This window comes from Cucurbita maxima, unplaced genomic scaffold (assembly GCF_002738345.1).
Source record: "Cucurbita maxima cultivar Rimu unplaced genomic scaffold, Cmax_1.0 Cma_Scf00069, whole genome shotgun sequence".
Lineage (NCBI taxonomy): Eukaryota > Viridiplantae > Streptophyta > Magnoliopsida > Cucurbitales > Cucurbitaceae > Cucurbita > Cucurbita maxima.
The window spans coordinates 517,536-539,997 of NW_019272085.1; the positions used below are offsets into that span (position 1 = coordinate 517,536).

The 22,462-nt window shown below is 38.3% G+C and overlaps 5 protein-coding genes across 7 annotated transcripts; 3 read left to right on the forward strand and 2 right to left on the reverse strand.

The window, feature by feature from the left end:
* Positions 1-139: 139 nt before the first annotated feature.
* Positions 140-3,702, forward strand: LOC111472234 (sugar transport protein MST4-like). Of its 2 annotated transcripts, XM_023117875.1 has the most exons (5): positions 140-460; positions 556-881; positions 965-1,089; positions 1,169-2,137; positions 3,603-3,702. In XM_023117875.1, the coding sequence occupies exons 1-4, from the start codon at positions 328-330 to the stop codon at positions 2,115-2,117; spliced, it is 1,533 nt and encodes a 510-aa protein (XP_022973643.1). In that variant the 5' UTR covers positions 140-327; the 3' UTR covers positions 2,118-2,137; positions 3,603-3,702. The 2 variants fall into 2 exon arrangements, with proteins under 2 accessions (XP_022973643.1, XP_022973642.1); XM_023117874.1 differs by lacking the exon at positions 3,603-3,702 and having other exon boundaries at positions 1,169-2,229.
* Positions 3,672-5,761, forward strand: LOC111472235 (sugar transport protein MST4-like). Of its 2 annotated transcripts, XM_023117878.1 has the most exons (6): positions 3,672-3,737; positions 3,805-3,952; positions 4,035-4,360; positions 4,444-4,500; positions 4,568-4,635; positions 4,801-5,761. In XM_023117878.1, exons 2-6 carry the CDS (start codon positions 3,820-3,822, stop codon positions 5,747-5,749), a joined length of 1,533 nt encoding a protein of 510 aa, XP_022973646.1. In that variant the 5' UTR covers positions 3,672-3,737; positions 3,805-3,819; the 3' UTR covers positions 5,750-5,761. The 2 variants fall into 2 exon arrangements, with proteins under 2 accessions (XP_022973646.1, XP_022973645.1); XM_023117877.1 differs by lacking the exon at positions 3,672-3,737 and having other exon boundaries at positions 3,764-3,952.
* Positions 5,762-6,673: 912 nt separating this feature from the next.
* Positions 6,674-7,559, forward strand: LOC111472237 (photosystem I reaction center subunit II, chloroplastic-like). The gene has a single exon (XM_023117881.1). It carries the CDS (start codon positions 6,733-6,735, stop codon positions 7,354-7,356), a length of 624 nt encoding a protein of 207 aa, XP_022973649.1. The 5' UTR covers positions 6,674-6,732; the 3' UTR covers positions 7,357-7,559.
* Positions 7,560-8,124: 565 nt separating this feature from the next.
* LOC111472239 (thermospermine synthase ACAULIS5-like) lies at positions 8,125-10,573 on the reverse strand. Its single transcript, XM_023117883.1, has 9 exons — positions 10,349-10,573; positions 9,849-10,010; positions 9,520-9,622; positions 9,344-9,432; positions 9,118-9,274; positions 8,959-9,034; positions 8,805-8,863; positions 8,533-8,669; positions 8,125-8,462 (listed from the first exon to the last, which is right to left on the reverse strand). Exons 1-9 carry the CDS (start codon positions 10,489-10,491, stop codon positions 8,369-8,371), a joined length of 1,020 nt encoding a protein of 339 aa, XP_022973651.1. The 5' UTR covers positions 10,492-10,573; the 3' UTR covers positions 8,125-8,368.
* A 6,163-nt stretch (positions 10,574-16,736) lies between these two features.
* LOC111472358 (phosphatidylinositol transfer protein 3-like) lies at positions 16,737-19,683 on the reverse strand. Its single transcript, XM_023118036.1, has 7 exons — positions 19,498-19,683; positions 19,298-19,415; positions 18,991-19,079; positions 18,760-18,806; positions 18,588-18,676; positions 18,242-18,375; positions 16,737-17,623 (listed from the first exon to the last, which is right to left on the reverse strand). Exons 1-7 carry the CDS (start codon positions 19,570-19,572, stop codon positions 16,916-16,918), a joined length of 1,260 nt encoding a protein of 419 aa, XP_022973804.1. The 5' UTR covers positions 19,573-19,683; the 3' UTR covers positions 16,737-16,915.
* Positions 19,684-22,462: the final 2,779 nt, after the last annotated feature.

Here is a 22,462-nt window from a genome sequence, read left to right on the forward strand (position 1 = left end):
AAAAAAAAAACGATGCCTCTTTAGCTTTCAACCTATATGGTTAAGATTGAACATTGGAACGTTGCATTCAGCGTTGAAGTATGGATTTGGATAAAGCTTTTCCATGTCATCTTTCCCAAGCATTCATTCACTTAATTATCCCTAAATGTCGCCTCGTTTTCCAATCAAAGAATTTATCCCATCAGACCCAACTGATAAACATCAACAAAATTGACTTAAAAATTGGATCTTTATAATCTCTGCAACACTTTTGTCATTATAAATATTCAAATTCCACACATTTCAACAATACCCTCAATCTCCATCCGCCATTGATTTCATACAACCATGCCTGCAGCAGCACTCGCAGTGGCTCCGGCCGCCGTCGAGTTCGAAGCCAAGATCACTCCGGTGGTTATCGTTTCATGTTTAATGGCCGCCACCGGCGGCCTTATGTTCGGTTACGACATTGGGGTTTCGGGTTAGTGATGAATTTCTTCACTGAAACTAATTTTTATGCCAAAGGGAACGTAGATTGGTTAAGCTTCTTTTGTTTGTTTAACAATGTCGGAACAGGGGGAGTGACGTCGATGCCTTCGTTCTTGAAGGAGTTCTTTCCGACAGTGTACGACAGGACCCAAGTACACAAAGGGGGCGACAGCAACTACTGTAAATACGACAATCAAGGATTACAGCTCTTCACCTCTTCTCTCTATCTCGCTGCGTTAACAGCCACGTTTTTCGCTTCTTACACGACCAGAGTTCTCGGTCGGAGAAAGACCATGCTTATCGCCGGGATTTTCTTCATTGTCGGCACTGTTTTAAATGCCTCCGCCGTTAGCCTTCTCATGCTTATTCTTGGAAGAATTGCTCTGGGCTGTGGAGTTGGATTTGCCAACCAGGTTTGTTTAACAACTCCGGCAAGCCTCCATTTGTTGTTACAGATTTGAAACGGAGTTTGTTGTTTTTGATGTTGGAAAAACAGGCCGTGCCGTTGTTTCTGTCGGAGATAGCGCCGACGAGGATTCGTGGAGCTTTGAATATACTGTTCCAATTTGATGTCACTGTCGGCATTCTATTAGCAAACCTCATCAATTATGGAACATCCAAGTAAGAACAAAACAGAGATTCAAACAAACCCTCTGCTCCAAAGATTTCAAATTTAATAAAAAATCTGTTTTTGGTACAGGATTGAAGGGGGATGGGGATGGCGGCTATCATTGGCACTGGCCGGCGTCCCGGCGGTGTTGCTGACATCTGGAGCAATTATGGTGGATGATACTCCAAATAGTTTGATCGAACGTGGGTATTTGGAAAAAGGGAAATCAGTGCTGAAAAAAATAAGAGGGACGGACAACGTTGAAGCAGAGTACTTGGAAATCGTGGAGGCAAGCCGCATTTCTCAGGAAGTGAAGCATCCCTTCAGGAACCTGTTCATGCGCCAGAATCGCCCGCCGTTGGTGATTGCCATAATGATGCAGATTTTCCAGCAACTCACCGGAATCAACGCCATAATGTTCTATGCTCCAGTTCTGTTCAACACGTTGGGGTTCGGCAACGATGCGTCTCTGTATTCCTCTGTTATAACAGGGGCCGTCAATGTCCTGTCTACGTTGGTGTCCATTTATTCAGTGGACAAAGTGGGGCGAAGAATGTTGTTATTAGAAGCTGGGTTTCAAATGTTGGTGTCTCAAACGATTGTCGGAGTGGTGCTGGGGCTTAAACTTCAAGACAACGCCAACTACCTCTCGCATGGAATGGCGATCGTGGTGGTGCTAATGGTGTGCAGTTTCGTGTCTTCTTTCGCGTGGTCTTGGGGGCCGCTTGGATGGTTGATTCCCAGCGAGACTTTTCCATTGGAGACACGATCGGCTGGGCAGAGCGTGACGGTTTGTGTGAATATGATATTTACTTTTGTGATCGCGCAGTCTTTTCTGTCCATGTTGTGCCATTTGAAGTATGGGATCTTCTTGTTCTTTTCTGGTTGGGTGTTGGTGATGTCGCTGTTCGTGATGTTCTTGCTGCCGGAGACAAAGGGTGTTCCGATTGAGGAAATGACAGAGAAAGTGTGGAAGCAGCATTGGTTTTGGAAGAGGTTTATCAGCGATGGGGCTGAGGAGATTAAGGATTCAGTATAGGCGTTCATAAACAGAGGATAGTAATTGTCTTTTTGTTGTAGCACTATGTTGTTGTGTTCCTACTCATATTTGTAGGCTCATTTTTAATTTTGTGTCTAAGTGTCAAAAAAAATTTATTTGAAAAAGAAATTATTGTACCATTCACTTAGCTTTTTTGTCTAGTATGTTCAGTGAGATCCTTTGTTGGTTGAAGAGAGGATGAACTATTCCTTACGAGAGTGTGCAAATCTCTCTGTGATAGACGTGTTTTAAAACCGTAAGGTTGATGACAATACGAACAGACCAAAGCGGACAATGTCTATTGTACTGGGTTTGGACTATTACAAATGGTGTTAGAGCTTGACATCGAGCGGTGTGCCAAAAGGGGCGTGGATTGTGAGATCACATATCTGTGGGTTGTGGGTTCTCACATCATTTGAAGAGAGGAACAAAGTACTCCAAGGGTGTGGAAACCTTTCCAGGCCTCTAAGAGAAAGGATCTCACATCGGTTGTATAGAGGAACTAAATATTCCTTATAAGGGTGTGGAGGATCCCACATTAAGTATTCGTTATAAGAGTACGAACGATCCCACATTGATTGGATAGAGGAACTACGTATTCAGAGAGTGAAAGCCTCTCCATAACAGATGTCTTTTACAATCGTAAGGCAGAGGGTTATAGGTAACGGATCAAAGCGCACAATATCTGTTAGCTGTAGGCTTGGGGGATCAAAGAGCACAATATCTGTTAGCGGTAAGCTTGGGCTATTAGATCCACCACATGCCCTCCAAAATTAGATTCAATTTTGTTGTCTCACCATTTGCTCATCCATAAAAAGTTTTATAGAAATCAAACCGAGTATCCATGACTTTCTACAAACTCTTCCAAAAGTTAGATGTAAAACAAGGATTTTAACAAAAGCTCTCGACTTTATACGAACTCTTTCAAAAGTTTCGCTAGGGAGAGGTTTCCACACCCCTGTAAGGAATCGTTCTCCTCTCCAGCCGAGGTTGGATCTCACACCTACATCAAATCAAAGTTAACATGTATCATTTTAGTAGTATTTGGAGTATATCATCAATATATCATATGTCAGTTAGTTTTCATTTCGAGTAAAACTTAAATTTATATGTGCAGCCGCCTTAAACAATTTAGAAATAAACTGGGATCAACTTTGTGAGCGCTCCAAGGTGAGTTAGGCATGTATAGTTTAGGTTAAGGATATTTTTGTTACTTAGGAACTAAAAATGCATTTTAGTCGCGTATGATATATCGATATATTATTTAATCAGTAATACATTTTAACGGGTTAATCCTATTTCGATTTTCGACCAACTCAACGTTAGCTAACTTTTGATTCCGTGTTCAAAAAATTAATAACCAATGATGAAATAAATATTGTTTGGTGTGCAAAACTAAAATAGTTCAAAATTCGATGATAGTTTCATCCGTCTATTGGAACAGTTTTCCACTCCATTCTTAGCCTATTTACCCCTCAAATTTAGTTCATGCAGAGCTGGAATTTTTCCATTGAATTCCCAGATTTGGTCGCTGTGTTGGTCTATAAAAATCCACAATCAATCAAATGAAGAACAGCAATCTCCATCCGCCATTGATTTCTTTGAAGCTTCATCCGAGACATAATCAAGAACAGGATGCCCAGCAATCTCCATCCGCCATTGATTTCTTTGAAGCTTCATCCGAGACATAATCAAGAACAGGATGCCTATGGCAGGGTTCCCGGTGGCTACATCCGGCGTCGAGTTCGAGGCCAAGATTACTCCGGTGGTTATCATTTCCTGTTTAATGGCTGCCACCGGTGGCCTTATGTTCGGTTACGACATCGGGGTTTCTGGCAAGTTTTGATCTTTTTAACTCAAACCCTTTTTAATGCCATAGATTAAGCTTCTTTTGTTTGTTTAACAATGTCGGAACAGGGGGAGTGACGTCGATGCCTTCGTTCTTGAAGGAGTTTTTTCCGACAGTGTACGACAAAACCCAAGAACTCCAAGAGGACGACAGCAACTACTGTAAATACGACAATCAAGGCTTACAGCTCTTCACCTCTTCTCTCTATCTCGCCGCCTTAACAGCCACGTTTTTCGCCTCTTACACCACCAGAGTTCTCGGTCGGAAAAAGACCATGCTCATCGCCGGGATTTTCTTCATTTTCGGAACTATGTTAAACGCCTCCGCCGTCAACCTCCCAATGCTCATTTTTGGAAGAATTTCTCTCGGCTGTGGAGTTGGATTTGCCAACCAGGTTTGTTTATCAACTCCGGCAAGTCTCAATTTGTTGTTACAGATTTGAAACAGAGTTGTTTTTTTCTTGGTGTTGGAAAACAGGCCGTGCCGTTGTTTCTGTCGGAGATTGCGCCGACGAGGATTCGTGGAGCTTTGAATATACTGTTCCAATTTGATGTCACTGTCGGAATCCTATTTGCAAACCTCATCAATTATGGAACTGAATATACTGTTCCAATTTGATGTCACTGTCGGAATCCTATTTGCAAACCTCATCAATTATGGAACGTCCAAGTAAGAAGAAAACAGAGATTCAAACAAACCCTCTGTTCCAATTATTTCAAATTCGATAAAAACTCTGTTTATTGTAACATACTCTGTTTTCGGTACAGGATTGAAGGGGGATGGGGATGGCGATAAAAACTCTGTTTATTGTAACATACTCTGTTTTCGGTACAGGATTGAAGGGGGATGGGGATGGCGGCTATCATTGGCATTGGCGGGGGTTCCGGCGGGGTTGTTGACATCTGGAGCAATCTTGGTGGATGATACTCCAAATAGTTTGATCGAACGTGGGTATTTGGAACAAGGAAAATCGGTGCTGAAAAAGATCAGAGGAACGGACAACGTCGAGGCAGAGTACTACGAAATCGTGGAGGCAAGCCGCATTTCTCATGAAGTGAAACATCCTTTCAGGAACCTGCTCATGCGCCAGAATCGCCCACCGTTGGTGATTTCGGTAATGATGCAAATTTTCCAGCAACTCACCGGAATCAACGCCATTATGTTCTATGCACCAGTTCTGTTCAACACGTTGGGGTTCGGCAACGATGCGTCTCTGTACTCCTCTGTTATAACAGGGGCCGTCAATGTCCTGTCTACGTTGGTGTCCATTTATTCAGTGGACAAATTGGGGCGAAGAATGTTGTTAATAGAAGCTGGATTGCAAATGTTTGTGTCTCAGATGATCATCGGAGTGGTGCTGGGGATGAAACTTAAGGACAACTCCAACCACCTCTCCCATGGAATGGCGATCTTGGTGGTGCTAATGGTGTGCACTTTCGTGTCGTCTTTTGCATGGTCTTGGGGGCCGCTTGGATGGTTGATTCCGAGCGAGATATTTCCATTGGAGACACGATCGGCTGGGCAGAGCGTGACGGTTTGTGTGAATATGATGTTTACTTTTGTGATCGCGCAGTCTTTTCTGTCGATGTTGTGCCACATGCAGTATGCGATCTTCTTGTTCTTTTCTGGTTGGGTGTTGGTGATGTCGGCGTTCGTGATGTTCTTGGTGCCGGAGACGAAGGGTGTTCCGATCGAGGAAATGACAGACAAAGTGTGGAGGCAACATTGGTTTTGGAAGAGATTTATGAACGATGAGGCTGGGGGGAGAAGGATTTCTCTCTGATTTTCATTCATTTTGTTTGAGAGTACTACTTGCTGCTTACGCCTATGTCCTCAAATAAATGATACTCTATTGGTGTTATAAACCTAATTTCTTTTAATGGTACGTACTTCTAAATTTTTTGATAAATGATACTCTATTGGTGTTATAAACCTAATTTCTTTTAATGGTACGTACTTCTAAATTTTTTGAGTTCAACTAAAAATTCAGGGTTGATCGAGTTCAATAACCAAACGAATCAATTAAGGTTGCAACCTAATCTAATTCTATATTTTCGAGTTGGGTAAGTCTGGTGGTTCGGCTTCGTCCTAGAAGCAACAACCTAATCTAATTCTATATTTTCGAGTTGGGTAAGTCTGGTGGTTCGGCTTCGTCCTAGAAGCAACAGATTCTACCTCTAATGACTTCACTATCATTCATGGCTAGTGTATGGATCTATATTTGCCTTTACTTGATAATACTACTAATACGAGTATTCATTAATTGAGAAAATGAATATTTGGTGTATTTTGAGGAACTTGGTTGTCTTGCTTATATCTTCTACCCCTTTCTACTAACGGAAACTGAAGTTTCTATAATACCTTAAACCTAAAATTTGGAATATGAATTCGTCATCTTTATTTTCACCTCACATGTTTTTTAAGAAAATTCTCAGGAAGTCACTTCACATACGATTGCTCGAAAGAAAACACACTTAATTTTAGAGTTTTTATAATCGAGCGGCCACCGATTACTAGCCCAAAAACAAAAAAACATAATCCAATTCCAAAGTCCAAAGACATAAAAATCTAGCATTCAAGGTGTGGGTAAGGTATGCGTATCAAAAACAGTTGTTCTAATTGGCCCAACATGGATCATCTTATCCACTTCCAAATTCCCTATCACTCACCAAAGAAAAAAACCCTTCCCCACTCCAAATCTTCTTAATCTTCATTATCCTCCATTCTCAATCCACCATTTCTCAGTTCTCCCTCTGCTCTGCTCCCATGGCGATGGCCGCTCAAGCAACCCTCTTCACCCCATCTCTCACAACCCCCAAATCCACCGCCACCGCCGTCCCCTGGAAGCAATCCCCAACTCTCTCCTTCCTCAACGCCAAGCCCCTCAACCTCGCCTCCTCTTCCCGACTCGTCAAAGTCTCCGCCGAGGCCGAGGCCGCAGCTGCAGAAGCTCCAGCCGGATTCTCCCCGCCAGAGCTCGACCCAAGCACCCCTTCCCCAATCTTCGCCGGCAGCACCGGGGGGCTGCTCCGGAAGGCCCAGGTCGAGGAATTCTACGTCATCACATGGGAATCCCCCAAGGAGCAAATCTTCGAAATGCCAACAGGCGGCGCCGCCATCATGAGACAAGGCCCAAATCTGCTGAAATTGGCTAGAAAAGAGCAGTGCTTGGCGCTGGGGACGAGGCTGAGATCCAAGTACAAGATTAAGTACCAATTTTACAGGGTTTTTCCCAACGGAGAAGTACAGTATTTGCATCCCAAAGACGGTGTCTATCCAGAGAAGGTGAATCCAGGCAGGGAAGGAGTGGGGCAGAACTTCAGGTCCATTGGGAAGAATGTGAGCCCCATTGAGGTCAAGTTCACTGGAAAACAAGTGTATGATTTGTAAACAAAATTTCCCATTTCTAATGTTCTTATATCATATGAATTATCTTATCAATCCTTGTTATTCTCTCTGTCTTGTGGCTGCTCTGTTTTGTTTAGCAAATTCCGATGTATGTTAGATTGTAAATTTGTCGCATGTTTTTGTTTGTTTGGTTTCTTTGGTTGATATATGCTTATGATCAATCATTTCTACATTTGTGGTAGATATATGCATGGTTTTTGGAACTTCACCCCTTTTTTCATCCGTTCATATTTTTTCAAGAAAAAATATCAAAACAAAAACAAGTTTTGATACGATTCTACTCTCGAGAAAGTCATCAAGGACGATAACTAGGTTAAGTGGGAGAGAGTGTCACAACCTCACCGAGAGAAAGTAGGTTGTGACCCCACACATCAAGATAGATAAGGGGAGACTCTCAAGTGGCGCAAGATTGAGAAGTGTTATGATGCAACAGAAGAGGATCATCATTCAGCATACAAAGAGTGCATTGAAGCTAAGTCGAAGCATTACACAAGGTTCGAGAGAACGAAGCGATATAGCATACAAAGAGTGCATTGAAGCTAAGTCGAAGCATTACACAAGGTTCGAGAGAACGAAGCGATATGATTGTCGAAAATAAGCTCGTAAACGATTAGGTAGGGCCCTAAACCATACATAACCTTAAAAGTTGGATTTCGATATGAATTTCGACATGCAACTTAGGGAATTAAATCTCGAATTCCCGTCTCTTCGTTTACCAAACTTGTTTCGTTATAAGAAATAATATTGAAATAAATATATAAGCTAAAAGCCCCCTTTTTTTCATTACTATTATATTTGTAACTTTAAAGTTCACTAAACAAACAATAAGAAAACAGAAAGAAAAAAACAATACACAAAAAAGAAACGGAAAAAGAAGCCCAGAGGTGGAGGATTTTGTTTAATCTCTAGGCTAACCATGATGCTGGGATTTCTATATTCTCTTATTTAGGGGCCATTTCTTCTTCTTCTTCTTCTTCTTCTCTTTTCCTCTCTATCAAACTTGGTTGAGCTTGCAGGCTGCTGCAGCTCCATATCCATATATGAACCTCGCCGTTCCTTCCGTGTACACGTGTGTCTCGTTGTCGAGCCTACAAAACTTCTTGTCAAATTCACAAATCAATCACAAGATCAACAGCCAAAACTATGTCGACCACTTACGACTTCCGAACCGCCTTGCTTAACGTCGAGGCCGATGAGAATGTCTTTCCATCAAAGTACTTGTTCTCCTCTTTGATTCTTTGTTTGATTCTTTGGTCTAAATCATCAGCATTCAGCACAAATGGAGTGTCTGATGCCTAAAACATTTCAAAAGTTTAGAGCTCTACTCGAATTATCGTTTTCCCTACTTCTATTCGTTTTAAACGCACCCATGTAACCGAACAACCTCGAAATCGAATCTTTTAGCATGAAAAGTTCATCATTTTTCTTACCATAACCCAACCCCAAGTATCAGCAAAGGAAGGAATATGAGCTGAATAAGGCACCACATCTACAAATTAGAAGCAAAAAACAAGAACAATCCATTAGTTTCCTTAAAGAAACATAGCCTAAAACCAATACAAATGATACCCTTGTTTAGCTCACATTTAAAAACTTGCTTCAAGGTGTTGTAGATGCAAGAAAACACTTCTGTATGGCTGAAAATCCCAGCTGGGCCAGCCTGCATACATTTTCACAAGCATTTAAGCTTCAAATCTCATATAAAATCACTAAGTTCTTTCATTTTTCATCTCCCACAAATACCTGAGTGATGAATATGCCATCTTGTTTCAATCTAGGCTTCACAGTGTACTCATAGAAGGACTTCGTGTACAGTTTATAACAAGGACCTCCCTCAATTGGGTCAGCAAGATCGCCGACGATCACGTCGTATTGCTCCGTTCGGTTCTCGAGCTCCGCTCTACATTATGGAACTTATTAGCAATCATAACACAAGATGAATCGTTAAAACCGCTACTCGAAACCGAACCTGGCATCGTTTATGATAAGTTCAAGTCTTGGATCACTGAAAGCTTCTTTGTTTACTATCAGATATGACTTGCAGAAATCAACAACTTCCTGTTCAATTGTTAATCCATCATGGGGTTAGAGAGATTTTTAGTATTGAGTAATGGAAACGACGAAGAAACCGAAACGAATTCGAACCTCGTCGATATCGCACATCACAACTTTCTCCACTGTCTTGTGTCGGAGTAGCTCTCTTGCTGTGGAGCCTTCACCTCCTCCCATGATGAAGATTGTCTTTGGACTGAGTTCAAAACATTACAAACAGGAAGATTCAATAACATTTTATAGTTTGATTATGTAACGGCTCAAACCCACCGCTAGCAGATATTGTACTCTGAGTTTTTCCTTTCGAGCTTCCCCTCAAGGTTTTAAAACGCGTATGCCAGTAAAAGGTTTCCACACCCTTATAAAGATGTTTCGTTCTCCTTACAAATTATAGAAAATGAAGCATTAAGCTATGAAATTACTTGGGATGATGGAGAAGTGAAGGATGAACAAGGCATTCATGGTAAATGAACTCATCAGTTTCTGCACTTTGAAGCTTCCCGTCGATCACCAACGCCTTCCCGAACGGCTTCGTGTCGAGTAGGGCGATGTCTTGATACTGGGAAGCGCCAGTATGAAGTATGCTACGAGATAACAATAACAACAACAGCAATAACAGTTGATTACAAAGTATGTCGATTTTGGCAGACAAACAATCTCCAAACTGAAAATTTTATTGTGTTTTAAGGTTTCTTGTCTGTCTTTTCCAAGACCAATGGATTATTTTATTGAGCTTGACTTGAAGTGGGAACGAAAAAAGTGCTCAACTTTTTAAACATCCAAATATAAGAACCAACAGAGTGTATAGTTTAATGATTTTGTCTCACAAACCCCACTTGAAATAATTAAAAAACCAAAATTTTTAGACCTTGAAGAACATTAATGAAAATAAACAGAGGATTCAAAAAAACAGGACAGCTACCTATTAAGAGCAAACGACCATCTTAAATTCTCTTCTATCTCCTCCTCGTACCAACAACTCTTGCGATACCCATTTAGGGTATGACCCTTCTCAATGAGTTCATTGCCATTGTTAACCAAATTTGCAGAGGAAACATCCGCCATTGTTGGTGCAGAGTGAAGAAACAGAGAGGAAAGAAAAATACAGAGAAGAAGAGAAAGGTTGATGGAGAAGAAAGGAAGGAAGGTGGGGTATTTAAAGAAGAGGATTATGATTTTGATTTGAAAATGAAGAGAGAGAGAGAAAGAGAGAGAAACTAAATCTGATTGGACAAAGGCTTTGGCTATGGAGACTGTTCGAAAAGTAATCTCCAAAAGAAAAGAAAAAAATCCTTTTGGATTTTCGTAAAGTTTCAGAGACCAATGTTCGTGATTTTCTAAGGATGATTTGGTCGCGTGGTTCCATTTCTTCGTGTCTTTCTTCTTCCTCGTCTCTTCCGTCTGTGATATCAAAGAATTTAGGGACAACGAAGAACAGAGTTAACTTAAATTTGGTAAAGATTCAAAGTTTGGAACAAAAAACACCCATTTGATGAAATTATCAAGAACCCAGTGGGTAATTCGGATGAAGGAAGCGAATTGAAGTGTCTTTTTGGTGAGTGGAAAAGGATAAAAGATGATGATTGAGAAGGTGACGATTACCGAAAATCCAGGTTATTCATTTCTTCAAGAATGTGTTTCAAAATGGTGATGAGAGAGAGAGGGAGGGAGATGGGGGAAGAGAGAGAAGGGCGTGCAATGAGAACCATCATAATATTCTCTCTTTGCTCCAAAAGATATGAATGAGAGCGTGCTATGCCAAACGCACTCATGAACATCAAACATCCAACCCAACATGCAAATAAAAGAAAACAATTCAAAACAAACCATAATAAAAACTCCCTTTGTCCCTATTGAGTTCCTCACTTCAATCATCTTCATCTACCACTTGTCGGGATTTTTACGAGATTATTGCAAAAAACGCTTCTTTCTCTCAAGACCCCTCACCCCTTAGTTCGAACTGTGTAACAACTCAAGCTCACTACTAGCAAATATACTAGCAAATATTGTCCGTTTTGATTCGTTACGTATCGTCGTCAGCCTTACGGTTTTAAAACGCGTTTACTTATAAGGAAATGTTTCATTCACCTCTCGAACTGACGTGAGATCTCACAATCCCCCCCTTCTGCCCTAGTGTTCTCGCTAGCACACTACACTCAATGTATAACTCTAATACCATTTGTAACAGCCCAAGTCTACTACTAGCAGATATTGTTCGTTTTGATCTGTTACGTATCACCATCAACCTCAAAGTTTTAGAATGCATTTTCTAGGGAGAGGTTTCCACACCCTTATAAGAAATGTTTCATTCCCCTTCTCAACCAATGTGGGATCAAAACATTGATGCAAGTTACGCATCAATACGACGTATTAGAATAACTAGTCTCTCCATATCACTGTAACAGTACATGATATCATCCACTTCAAACATGGTTCCACCCGATGATTTTGCTTAAAAATTTTGTTCTAACCATGATTTCTTTTAAAGGGTTTCTCTATGTTTAATCGATGTGAAACTATACGAACATTTCGAGTGGGACGTGCAAATAGTGGATGGATGGAAGGAAGTGGGTGGGTGGCATTGGTGGAGTGATGTGGTAGTGTTATGGCCAACATGTTTATAAGCACAACAAACAGAAGAAAAAAAATAAAAATCATCCCTTTGTGGGGTGATGATTTGATTCACCCACCTCTTGTTTGGGAAAGCTATGATAGCCTCAAAGCCCTACAAGACTCCTCAAAAACCAACCTCTTGTCTCTCTATCTATCCACATTCTTCAATTAATATGCATTTTTCATGGTTGGGTGACCTGTAAAGTTCATCACTTGGCCTTTGCTCCAAGTGATTTTGCTCATCATTCAACATCATGCCTTAGAATCTTAATTATAAGCATGCTCCAATTGCAAATTATGGGTGCTGTTCTTCTCCAACAGTCTCAATTTTCTTCATTTATCATTCCTTTTTTATTTTCATAGTATATTTAATAGAAATCTCATATAGTTCTTCACGATTCTATAAAATTTCAAATTGGGTATATGAGATTCGAGCTACATGAACAAAATTTAGTAATCTAATCTATGTTAGATGATAAAGATTATGTTTTTATAATGATTTATGAATCGAAATGAAATATTTTAGAGTAGAAAGCATAATAGCATTTTGCTTCCTTATGGTTCAAACTTTCTTACTCTTTTTCTAATGTTTCCAAAATTAGAATGGGTTTAAGCAAAGTGCTTTTAGTATATTAAAACTACTTTCTAAAATTTGAATGATGAAGCATAGACAAATGTAAATTGGTTTGAAGGCTTGGTTACTTGTTCTTGAGTATAAACATAACATTTAGAAAATGTTTACTAGTAGATATTGTCTGTTTTTGCCCGTTATATATAAAAAACCCGTTTACTAGAGAGAGGTTTTTTACTAGTAGATATTGTCTGTTTTTGCCCGTTATATATAAAAAACCCGTTTACTAGAGAGAGGTTTTCATACCCTTATAAGGAATACTCCGTTCTCTTCTCCAACCAATGTGGGATCTCACAATTCATCCTACTTGGGAGCTAACGTCTTCGTTGGCACCCTGCTTGATGTCTAGCTCTGATACCACTGTAACAATCTAAGTTCACCATTAGCAGTTATTGTCCACTTTAGCTAGTTACATATCGTCGTCAGCCTCACAGTTTTAAAACGTGTATGTTAGGGAGAGGTTTTCACACGCTTATAAGGAATGCTTCGTTCCCCTCTCCAACTGAGATGATTACTCAGTTTACGTTACAATTTCATTATCGAAGTACCTAATAAGTTTGAATTTGTAATTAATGTCTACTTTATATTCTAAACCTAACCTAGACCAAGCAAATACCACTCTGTTTATAGTAACCATGGCATGGAAAAGTCAAAGGATAAGGGTTAATTAGTACAGCAAATACCACTCTGTTTATAGTAACCATGGCATGGAAAAGTCAAAGGATAAGGGTTAATTAGTACTTAAATTAACAAATTGTTGTATTAAATTTGAACACTTTGATTAACTCTAGTGACTAATAAGTCAAAACAAATTTCCTTGTTTCCTTATTTGATTTGCTTACCAATGTACTTCCACTTGTTATGTTCTTCGTTTTTGGGGAACAATCTGACTTTTTTTTTTTTGCTTACCAATGTACTTCCACTTGTTATGTTCTTCGTTTTTGGGGAACAATCTGACTTTTTTTTTTTTGGCAAGGATATTTTAGTCACTTGTTAATTGGAATTATGAAACAAAGAACAAATTTTTTAGAGAAAAAAACCCATTTTTCCACCTTAAATTCATAAATTTTGAGGTTAATTCAAATTATAATTATATAAATTTTGAATATTGTTGAAGTTTTTTTGTTATTGAGAGTACGTAGTCCAAGTCAATGACGACCTAAATTTTACTTGATCGATTTACTAGAATGTGGAAGTAAATGTCGCACAATCATGTTGTGTCTTGTCAGTTGTGACACTTAACACCCTATGACACAAGACGGTGACAATGACAGTGATGATGGTTATGGGTGGCGTGAAGCTCTACATGAACAATATGGTGCTGCCATGGACTTGTAAGTTGGCGATGATGTAATCATTCACTGAGATGTTGTAAGTTGTAACTTGTCTGTCAAGCTCATTCTAAATTGTAATGCTTCCTTGATCAATGGTATTAGAGGCCACTAGCCGGCCCTGAAACGGACAATAGAACCATCATGATGAAACATGGTGTGAGACACTCATTTACAACGAGTAACATTCATATTGGGTGTTCGAGGCACAAGAGACCTTGTACTTGCTCTTGAAGGACATATTGTCTGTGAAGACAAGTTGAGACATAAACAAGATAGAGACATTGAATAGACATGAGGGGCAAAGATAGGTTTGTTGAAGGGTCGGGTAGGGCTCCGGGCCTTAACCTCGAAAGTCGGGGATCGGAAGAAATTTGGGCATGTGATTCGGGAGTTAAGTCTGTCCATATGAAATATGAATGCTCGCCAAGTTTGGTGTCAATCGGATAGCGGATAGACAATGCACAACACCGTATGACCGTTCACCAAAATCATGTCTATGCTTGGAAGATTGAAAATGGCTCAAAATGTAGTGGGTACCATGGTGTTAGCTCTCCACCACCCCTGGGTCCTATGGCCTAAGTGAGCTACCCTGTGGCACATACGTGTGTCACATTGTGGACGAGCGTGCAGAGACGAGTGTCTTGGGCGACTTCCTTTGAAATGGGGTTTTGAAGGACAGTACCGGATGGCACAAGTGTGCCAGTATTGCGTCCTAGCCCGCGTGTTGGAGGTTGCTACATACACCCGCTATCCGGTACAATATCCGTAAATGACTTGGCATGGGCACGGGAGGGCCAATGCCTCGATAGAACCCGGATGGATGGATGTTCGAGACGTCCCGATGAGATGAAAGACATGCAGGCCCATTCTCGATGGCATGACCAAGCGAGTTATGATGGCCAACGACATCCCGAGACTCGGATGGCGTCAAGACATATGAAGGCATGACCAAGCGAGTTATGATGGCCAACGACATCCCGAGACTCGGATGGCGTCAAGACATATGAACCCTGTCGATGGGGATCAAGATGACAAGATGAGATGCAACGTTGCATTGAGAGACCTTGGCCCGAGCAGAGGAAAGGTTGAGCCAAATAACTTAGTCTAGTATAGAGGCAAGTCGGATGTGGTTGAACAAGCTTGGATTCCGCACAAGCGATGTTCAATTGGCGAAGACAAACCTCGCATAAGGTCCGACGAAGTCATAAAGCTGGGGCGATATATATATATGGTGCTTAATTCCCCTTAAGGCTGGTCGCTAGCGTGTCAAGATCACGACCCCGCATAGTAAAAAATGTAGGACCGTGACACCCAACATTCTCGCTAGCACACCATTCGATATTTGATGCTAATACCATTTATAATATTGGTGGCAGTATTAGTGAAATGGGTCGAAGGAATGGGGGTGAGAGTGAGGTGATGATGGGGCTTAGGCCAAGGTTAAGAGGATGGACTGAAACAATGGGCTTCAGAGAAGACAGCTTCATGAGCCATGGGCTTCACCCTCCAAATCACTCACTTATGGGGGACAGCTTCCATGTTGATGTGTCCATATTCCTTCAAACAAAAACCAAACACTCCAACACTACAACTACTAAACTCCAAACAAAACCTCTGCAACTCAAACTCTAATGCCTTGTCCTCATCCAAACCCTAATTTTGCAGACCCCATTTATATTTCTACTTAAAAAAAACACACAAATTCACTGCCACCATTAGATTCCAAGCGAAAAAGGGCACTGGTTTTTGGCGATGTCATATCTTTTGGATCAATAGAACACAAGACATGTAGTATACGACATAAATCTTATAATATCTCACTCCCCAAAACTACATGTGTTCTCCTTCTCACCATTCCCTCTCTCAATATCTCTGCCCTCTCTTCAATTCCAAATACTAAAATCTCTATCTCTATCTCGCATCATTGTTAGTAAATATTGTCCTTTTAGACTTTCTCTTTTAGGCTTTTTCAAAGTTTTTAGAAGGTTGGAGAGGGTTTAACCTACTCTGACCAGTGATTGGCTTTGATACTATTTATAACGGTCCAAGCCCATAACTAATAGATACTGTCTGCTTTGGCCTGTTACGTATAGTTGTCAACTCCATTTCCACACATTTATAAGAAATGTTTCTTTCCCTCCCAACCAAGGTGGGATCTCACAATTTTAATATTTTTTTTGTTGGATGAAAGTCCAACATCGGTTAATTTAGGGAATGATCATGAGTTTATAATCAAACAATACTATCTCGATTGATACAAGACTTTTTGGGAAAACTTAAAGAAAAGTCTCAAAATGGACGATATCATACCATTGTGGAGATCAGTGACTCCTGACACTTTTGACTTTCTTAATCAACTTCCAAAGGAAAAACCCGACACATATTCCCAATCCTAGTAGTCCTACCCACTTGGTGGTAATGGGTGAGTGAACAAATATTATTCATTTAAGGTTTCAGCTTTCAACCATCTTGACATTTGATTTCACCGGCTCGACCACGCTACCCATTTCCCATGCATGGTTTTTTTTTTCTTGTTCCAAAACCCCAAAAACGTAGACTTTGTGAAAGAACCACAAATTTCAATGAAAAAAAGGGACAATTTGCACACCATTTCACATCCCACTTAGCACGTTGTCGTCTTGTCCTCAAACTCGAAGCTTTTTTTTTTCTTTTGTTCTTGATCCTCCCAAAATCATCACCAACTCGGACTGAGTCAACCAATCAAACCCATATCAACTCATCAATTATTTTTAATACTAATGAGTAAGTAAGATTCGAGAAACATAGTCAACTTTACTTGAATTCATGTTATAAAAATTCGTATGTTGTTACTTCTTGTCTCTATGTAAGGAGTAGAGAAAGAACTGATTTTTTTGGTCTTTTTTTTTTTTGTTTTTTTTTTGGTATTGGATCAGAATCGTTGAGACAATGACACGTGTTTACGTCTGAGATTTGGGGTGACGATGGAGATCAATCCGCCAAGTGGTGGCCTCATCTTTGACCTGTAGATCATCTCGTCGTACGGTCTTCTGTATAATTTCAACACTGGTCGGAATGCTTCCCTGTTTTTCTCTGTTCTGCTGACGTGGCACTCTCTCCTGAAGAACACCGCCGGCGATTGCAGGAACGACGGCCTTGGTGTCCGTGGGTGGTTGACCTTTTTCCCTCCTCCGCTGGCCATGGCGGCGCTCTTCGGCGGCATCGGCGTCGACGGGAACAAGCTTTTTCTCGTCAGCCTCGAGCTGTAATTCCCATCGTTGATTCCGACACGTGGCGTTCTAGCAGCCGGTGATGCGAACGACAGAGAACGGGCGTTGAGTGGAGAGATCAGTGCGGGACCCAGTGGTGAAGGACTGGTGGGACCCACTTTGGAAGCTGAGGTGTCGGTTAAGCTGAGGTACCAAGGTTTGAGTGAGTCGAAATGGTGGGATACGGTGAAGGAGAAGCGTGAGGATGCAGATGAGCCAATCTTAGCCGTTGGTTCCATTAACGATTGATCAAATCGGAGGGACGAGGCTCGTGGATAGGCGGCGAAATCGTTAAACTCCAACGAATCTTCGAAGTCAAGAGACGAAATTACCATCGTAACCGTTGATAGCTCAACGAACGGTCGAACACCCTGCAGCTCCATCATTTAAACATAAAGTTAAAAACACCAGATCCAATAACCCATCAACTCAAAATACTTTCCTTTAGAATATTTCTCCAATTTTACTAAAATTTAAATCCAATTTAAAACACTTTTTCTTTAACCCATACCATTAAAATTTCTCCAATTTTACTAAAATTTAAATCCAATTTAAAACACTTTTTCTTTAACCCATACCATTAAAAAAAATAATAATCAATAAATAAATAAAATAATAAATGTTGAACGGGACGAGACTCCGCCCAAAAACCTCAATTCTCATTAAGAAGTCGAATCACAGTCCTACAAAAGTCGGGACTATCTTAAATGGACAAAAATAAATAAATTTATACGATGAAAATAGAAATTTTAAAATAGAATATTTTATGATAAATTTAAAATTGACTAATGAGACAATACTGGTCCACAGTAGGAAGAAAAAGAAACTACATTTTAAAAAAATATAAATAAATAAAGTAGAAACAAAAAGCAAAAACAAAACATTTTAAATAAAGTGTTCACAAACGTAAACACATACACTTTAGTCAATATATATATATATATATATATATATATATAATTTAAAATTTTTAAAAATAAAAATAATACCTTCCAAAGATATGTAAAGAGCGAAGGTGGGTCGATAACAAAAGCGGAATGAAGGCGGCGAGGATAAAAATCAGCCACGATCTTCAACATGGGCAGAAGTAAGTTGATAAAAGCCGAAGCCGACCTGTAAAAGCCTGCAAGTTTCCCCACGCTTCCACACATTATAATCCCAATTTAACCTCCAACTAAACTAAATGGACAACCGTCGGGACATTTCAATTCCCGATATTCTCCGCCGTGACACCGGTGGCTATTGACAACGACACCGCCATGTCACACCGGACACCTTCTCTGACAACCTCACACCAATTTACTTTACTTTTAATATAAACCAGATTTTACTTACTTGCGTCGAAAAGAATGATCATTTGATCCATGTTCTTTGACATGGTCCCGATTGCGACCTCTAGCGTGAATACTACCAGACGAGTGAACCTAATTACATTAATACGACAAAATAAAATTATTAATAAAATTTTCTTGTTTTGGTGTTCTTGGTATTGGGATTTTTTACTCACCGCTTCTGGGAATGGAATTTCTGATAATCCTGCTTTATTCGAAAAATCTGTCCATAATTAAAAAAAGGAAGATTACGAGTTTATAAATAAGGAATATTATCTTCATTGATACAAGACGACTAGTTTAAGTTTAAAATGAACAATATCATACTACTGTCGAAATCTGTAATTTCTAATAATAAGTTTCAAATTTTAATTAAATATTGTGTAGAAGTGATTTTCGATACATACCAAGACGGGGCGAGATTCTTCGTCGTGACCAGCCACGTAAGCAACACCATCGGCAAGCTCAGCGGAGAATTCATCGGCAATTAGATGATCTGAAAAAGATCACGTTAGAGTCTCACGTTGACTAATTAAATTCTCGTTTTTTGGTTTTTGGAATCGGGTAGGGTAAGTTTAACGATTACCATGAAGAACATGGCACAACTTTAAACAATTTATATTTAAAAAAAAAGAAAGAGAAAATACAGATGCCGATGCTATCCCTCCAAGAAAGGCAAGCCCTCAAGCTCTTCGCAGCTTTCTGAGAAAATACAGATGCCGATGCTATCCCTCCAAGAAAGGCAAGCCCTCAAGCTCTTCGCAGCTTTCTTCACGTTGTCTCCTTTGGCCTTGAGAAACCGCTGGACACAAGCAGGATTACAGAACTTGTCCTAGAGAAGGAAAAAAACAGACAAAAATTAACCTTAAAAAACACGAACAATGTTGTGTTATTTGTTGCTTTATTTTACGAACCTGTTTGAGTGAGAGTGGAGCTTGTTTACGAAGAAGCTGAAGAACAGCTTCAACTCTCTGATCATTCATCCCCATTTGGATCTCCAAGAAAGAACACTTGTTCTTCTTCTTCTTCTTCTTCTTGTTCCAAACTTCAGATTCAAGCAACTGTTTTTTAAAACCCGGATGGTTTAGAGAGAGAGAGAGAAAGTGGGGGCTGTGTTTGAAAAAATAAAGTGGAGGGTTTAATTTATAATGTTAGAGAGAGAGAGAGAAAGTGGGGGCTGTGTTTGAAAAAATAAAGTGGAGGGTTTAATTTATAATGAAACATGGATGAATAACGCCGTTATAAAGCAAGGGTCTTTTCAAAAAGAGGGGAATAAAAACGGCAACCCTCATTTTTATTTTTTTCTTTTTTTTTTCTTTTTTTCTTTGGGTCAATGGGTTTTGTTTCGGCAACCCTCATTTTTATTTTTTTCTTTTTTTTTTCTTTTTTTCTTTGGGTCAATGGGTTTTGTTTGGACTTTTGAATATATAATATAATAATAAATTATTAGGGTTAATGACGTGGAATTTGTTTAATTTCGGTCCTGTGACGGCGATTTGTAACGGAAAAATGGAGTCCGTGTCTATTTATCTATACAAAATTGTTTAGGATGATTTTAATTATTAAGAGAATTTCTTTTATTATTACAGAAATTAATTTACTATGCTTTAAAAAAATATATATTTAAAAATATTTTTTAACTATAGAGTTTGTTGGTACTAAAATATCTATTTAAAAATTCAGTTTGTTTTTTTCTGCATTCACAAGGGTACGATAAGAATGCATAAATATATTTTTTTTTCCTACGTTTCAAGTACAAACATTAAAAAAAAAAAAAAAAAAAGTGAAAATTACAAAATAATTTTAGTTAAATTATAAATTTAATCTTAAAAAAATTTGTTTTTTTTTTCCTACGTCCTTCAACTTTAAATTGTATAATAAGTCTTTATATTTTGAAATTCACTTTTTCTATTTTTTAAATCATTTTGAAAATTTAAAAGTATTTAAAAAAATGACAATGATTTTCAGATGTTTTAATTAATTTAGCGAAAATTAAATTTGAACTTAAAAAATAAAATAAACAATAATAATAAATAATTGGATGGTAATGCAACGGTGGTGGAAAGGGAAGAGGGAATGAGTGATGATGGGCCGGGTTGATTTTAAACCCGTGAACGGATATCGCGGGATGATAGAATTTGATTTTCGGGTACTTTGATTGCCATTCATTTTGTCTCTTCCTCACCCACTTGTGCTGCGCCGCATTCCACTGTATCTTTCCCCGTTTTCTCCTTAAAAAAAAAAAAAAGAAAGAAAAAAACTATTTTTTCTGTAATTTAAATTCCAACTTAATTAGTTTTATGTCAATTCACATTATTATTATTATTATTATTATTATTATTATTAAGGAAAGAAACGACGCCGTTTGGAAGTTATGGGTAATTGAAATGGAGAGGAACACATAAACCCACGAAGTCAAAGCCTTGATAATTGTCGTCCAATCTCGTATTAAACAAACCTGTCCCTAACTCCCTCATCCTTACGGCGACGACCGTATGTCCAACACTTGCCACCCCTCCATCATCTCCTCATTTTCTGCCACGTGTCCTTATTTTTATCCTCTTTCTTCTACATATACCATATTAATACAGTAGAAAAAAAAAAGGAATATCGATATTATTCACAGTTTTTCTTTAAAAAAATCAAAATTTAATGTTATAATATAATAGTCTATATTTAAAAAAATATTTATTTAATTAAAATAGAATATATATATATATATATATATACCACGAGAGAGGGAGAAGTTGAGGGTGAAGATGAACATCGAGAATATAATTTCTATTTCTATCCTTATTTAGCTAAATAATTATGCATGTATTATTATAAAGTATTTTCTAACTCGATTAATAAAATACATTTCAACGTCTCACCAGCATTTAATCAATAAATTTTAATGGAATCCAATAAGGTATTTTGATATTGTATTATTTTCTAAAAATAATAAAAATTAGTATATATATATATATACATTAATATTAGTTTAGGGGTTTTGGAAAGCTCAAACTTTTAAGGTGATAATTAAAATAGTGAACAAAAGCTGTTGCGTAGTGAAAAATAGCGTTCCCTTTGTATTCTTGCAAATTTGGGCAGATCTAAGAGATTCCTCTCTCTTTTACTTTGACTTCAATTTATTATTATTATTTATTATTTATTATTTTAATTTCTGCATCAATATCCAATACAATTATACTTGGTTTCTTGTTTTTTTCAACCAAGTAAAATTATTTTATTTTTCAAAATCTTCATAATAAAGTATTTTTTGAATGTATATAATGCGTGTGACAATCATTTGATATATTATATGGGGCATATGTGAAATCATGACTATAGGTTTGGAGAGAGAAGGTTAATTTATATATATATATAAATTTAGTCCTAATCAAAATAAATATAATTTTTAAAAATTAAATGATTATCGAATAAGACCTTAAAAATTTATTAAATAACTTTTAAAATTAATAAATTAAATTGCGTAAATTTAAAAATTTCAAAACTAAACTTATAAAATGATCGGGTGTAAATGAATTATTATTATTATTATTATTATTATTTTCTTTAGTCAACTTGGTAGATAGATTTCAAAATTTGAAACAAAACCCACTTTTTCCATCTTTTTTTCATATGATTGTTTGGGTCACCCACTACACAACAAATGTAGACATTTATATATATATATATATATNATATAATAATAAATTATTAGGGTTAATGACGTGGAATTTGTTTAATTTCGGTCCTGTGACGGCGATTTGTAACGGAAAAATGGAGTCCGTGTCTATTTATCTATACAAAATTGTTTAGGATGATTTTAATTATTAAGAGAATTTCTTTTATTATTACAGAAATTAATTTACTATGCTTTAAAAAAATATATAT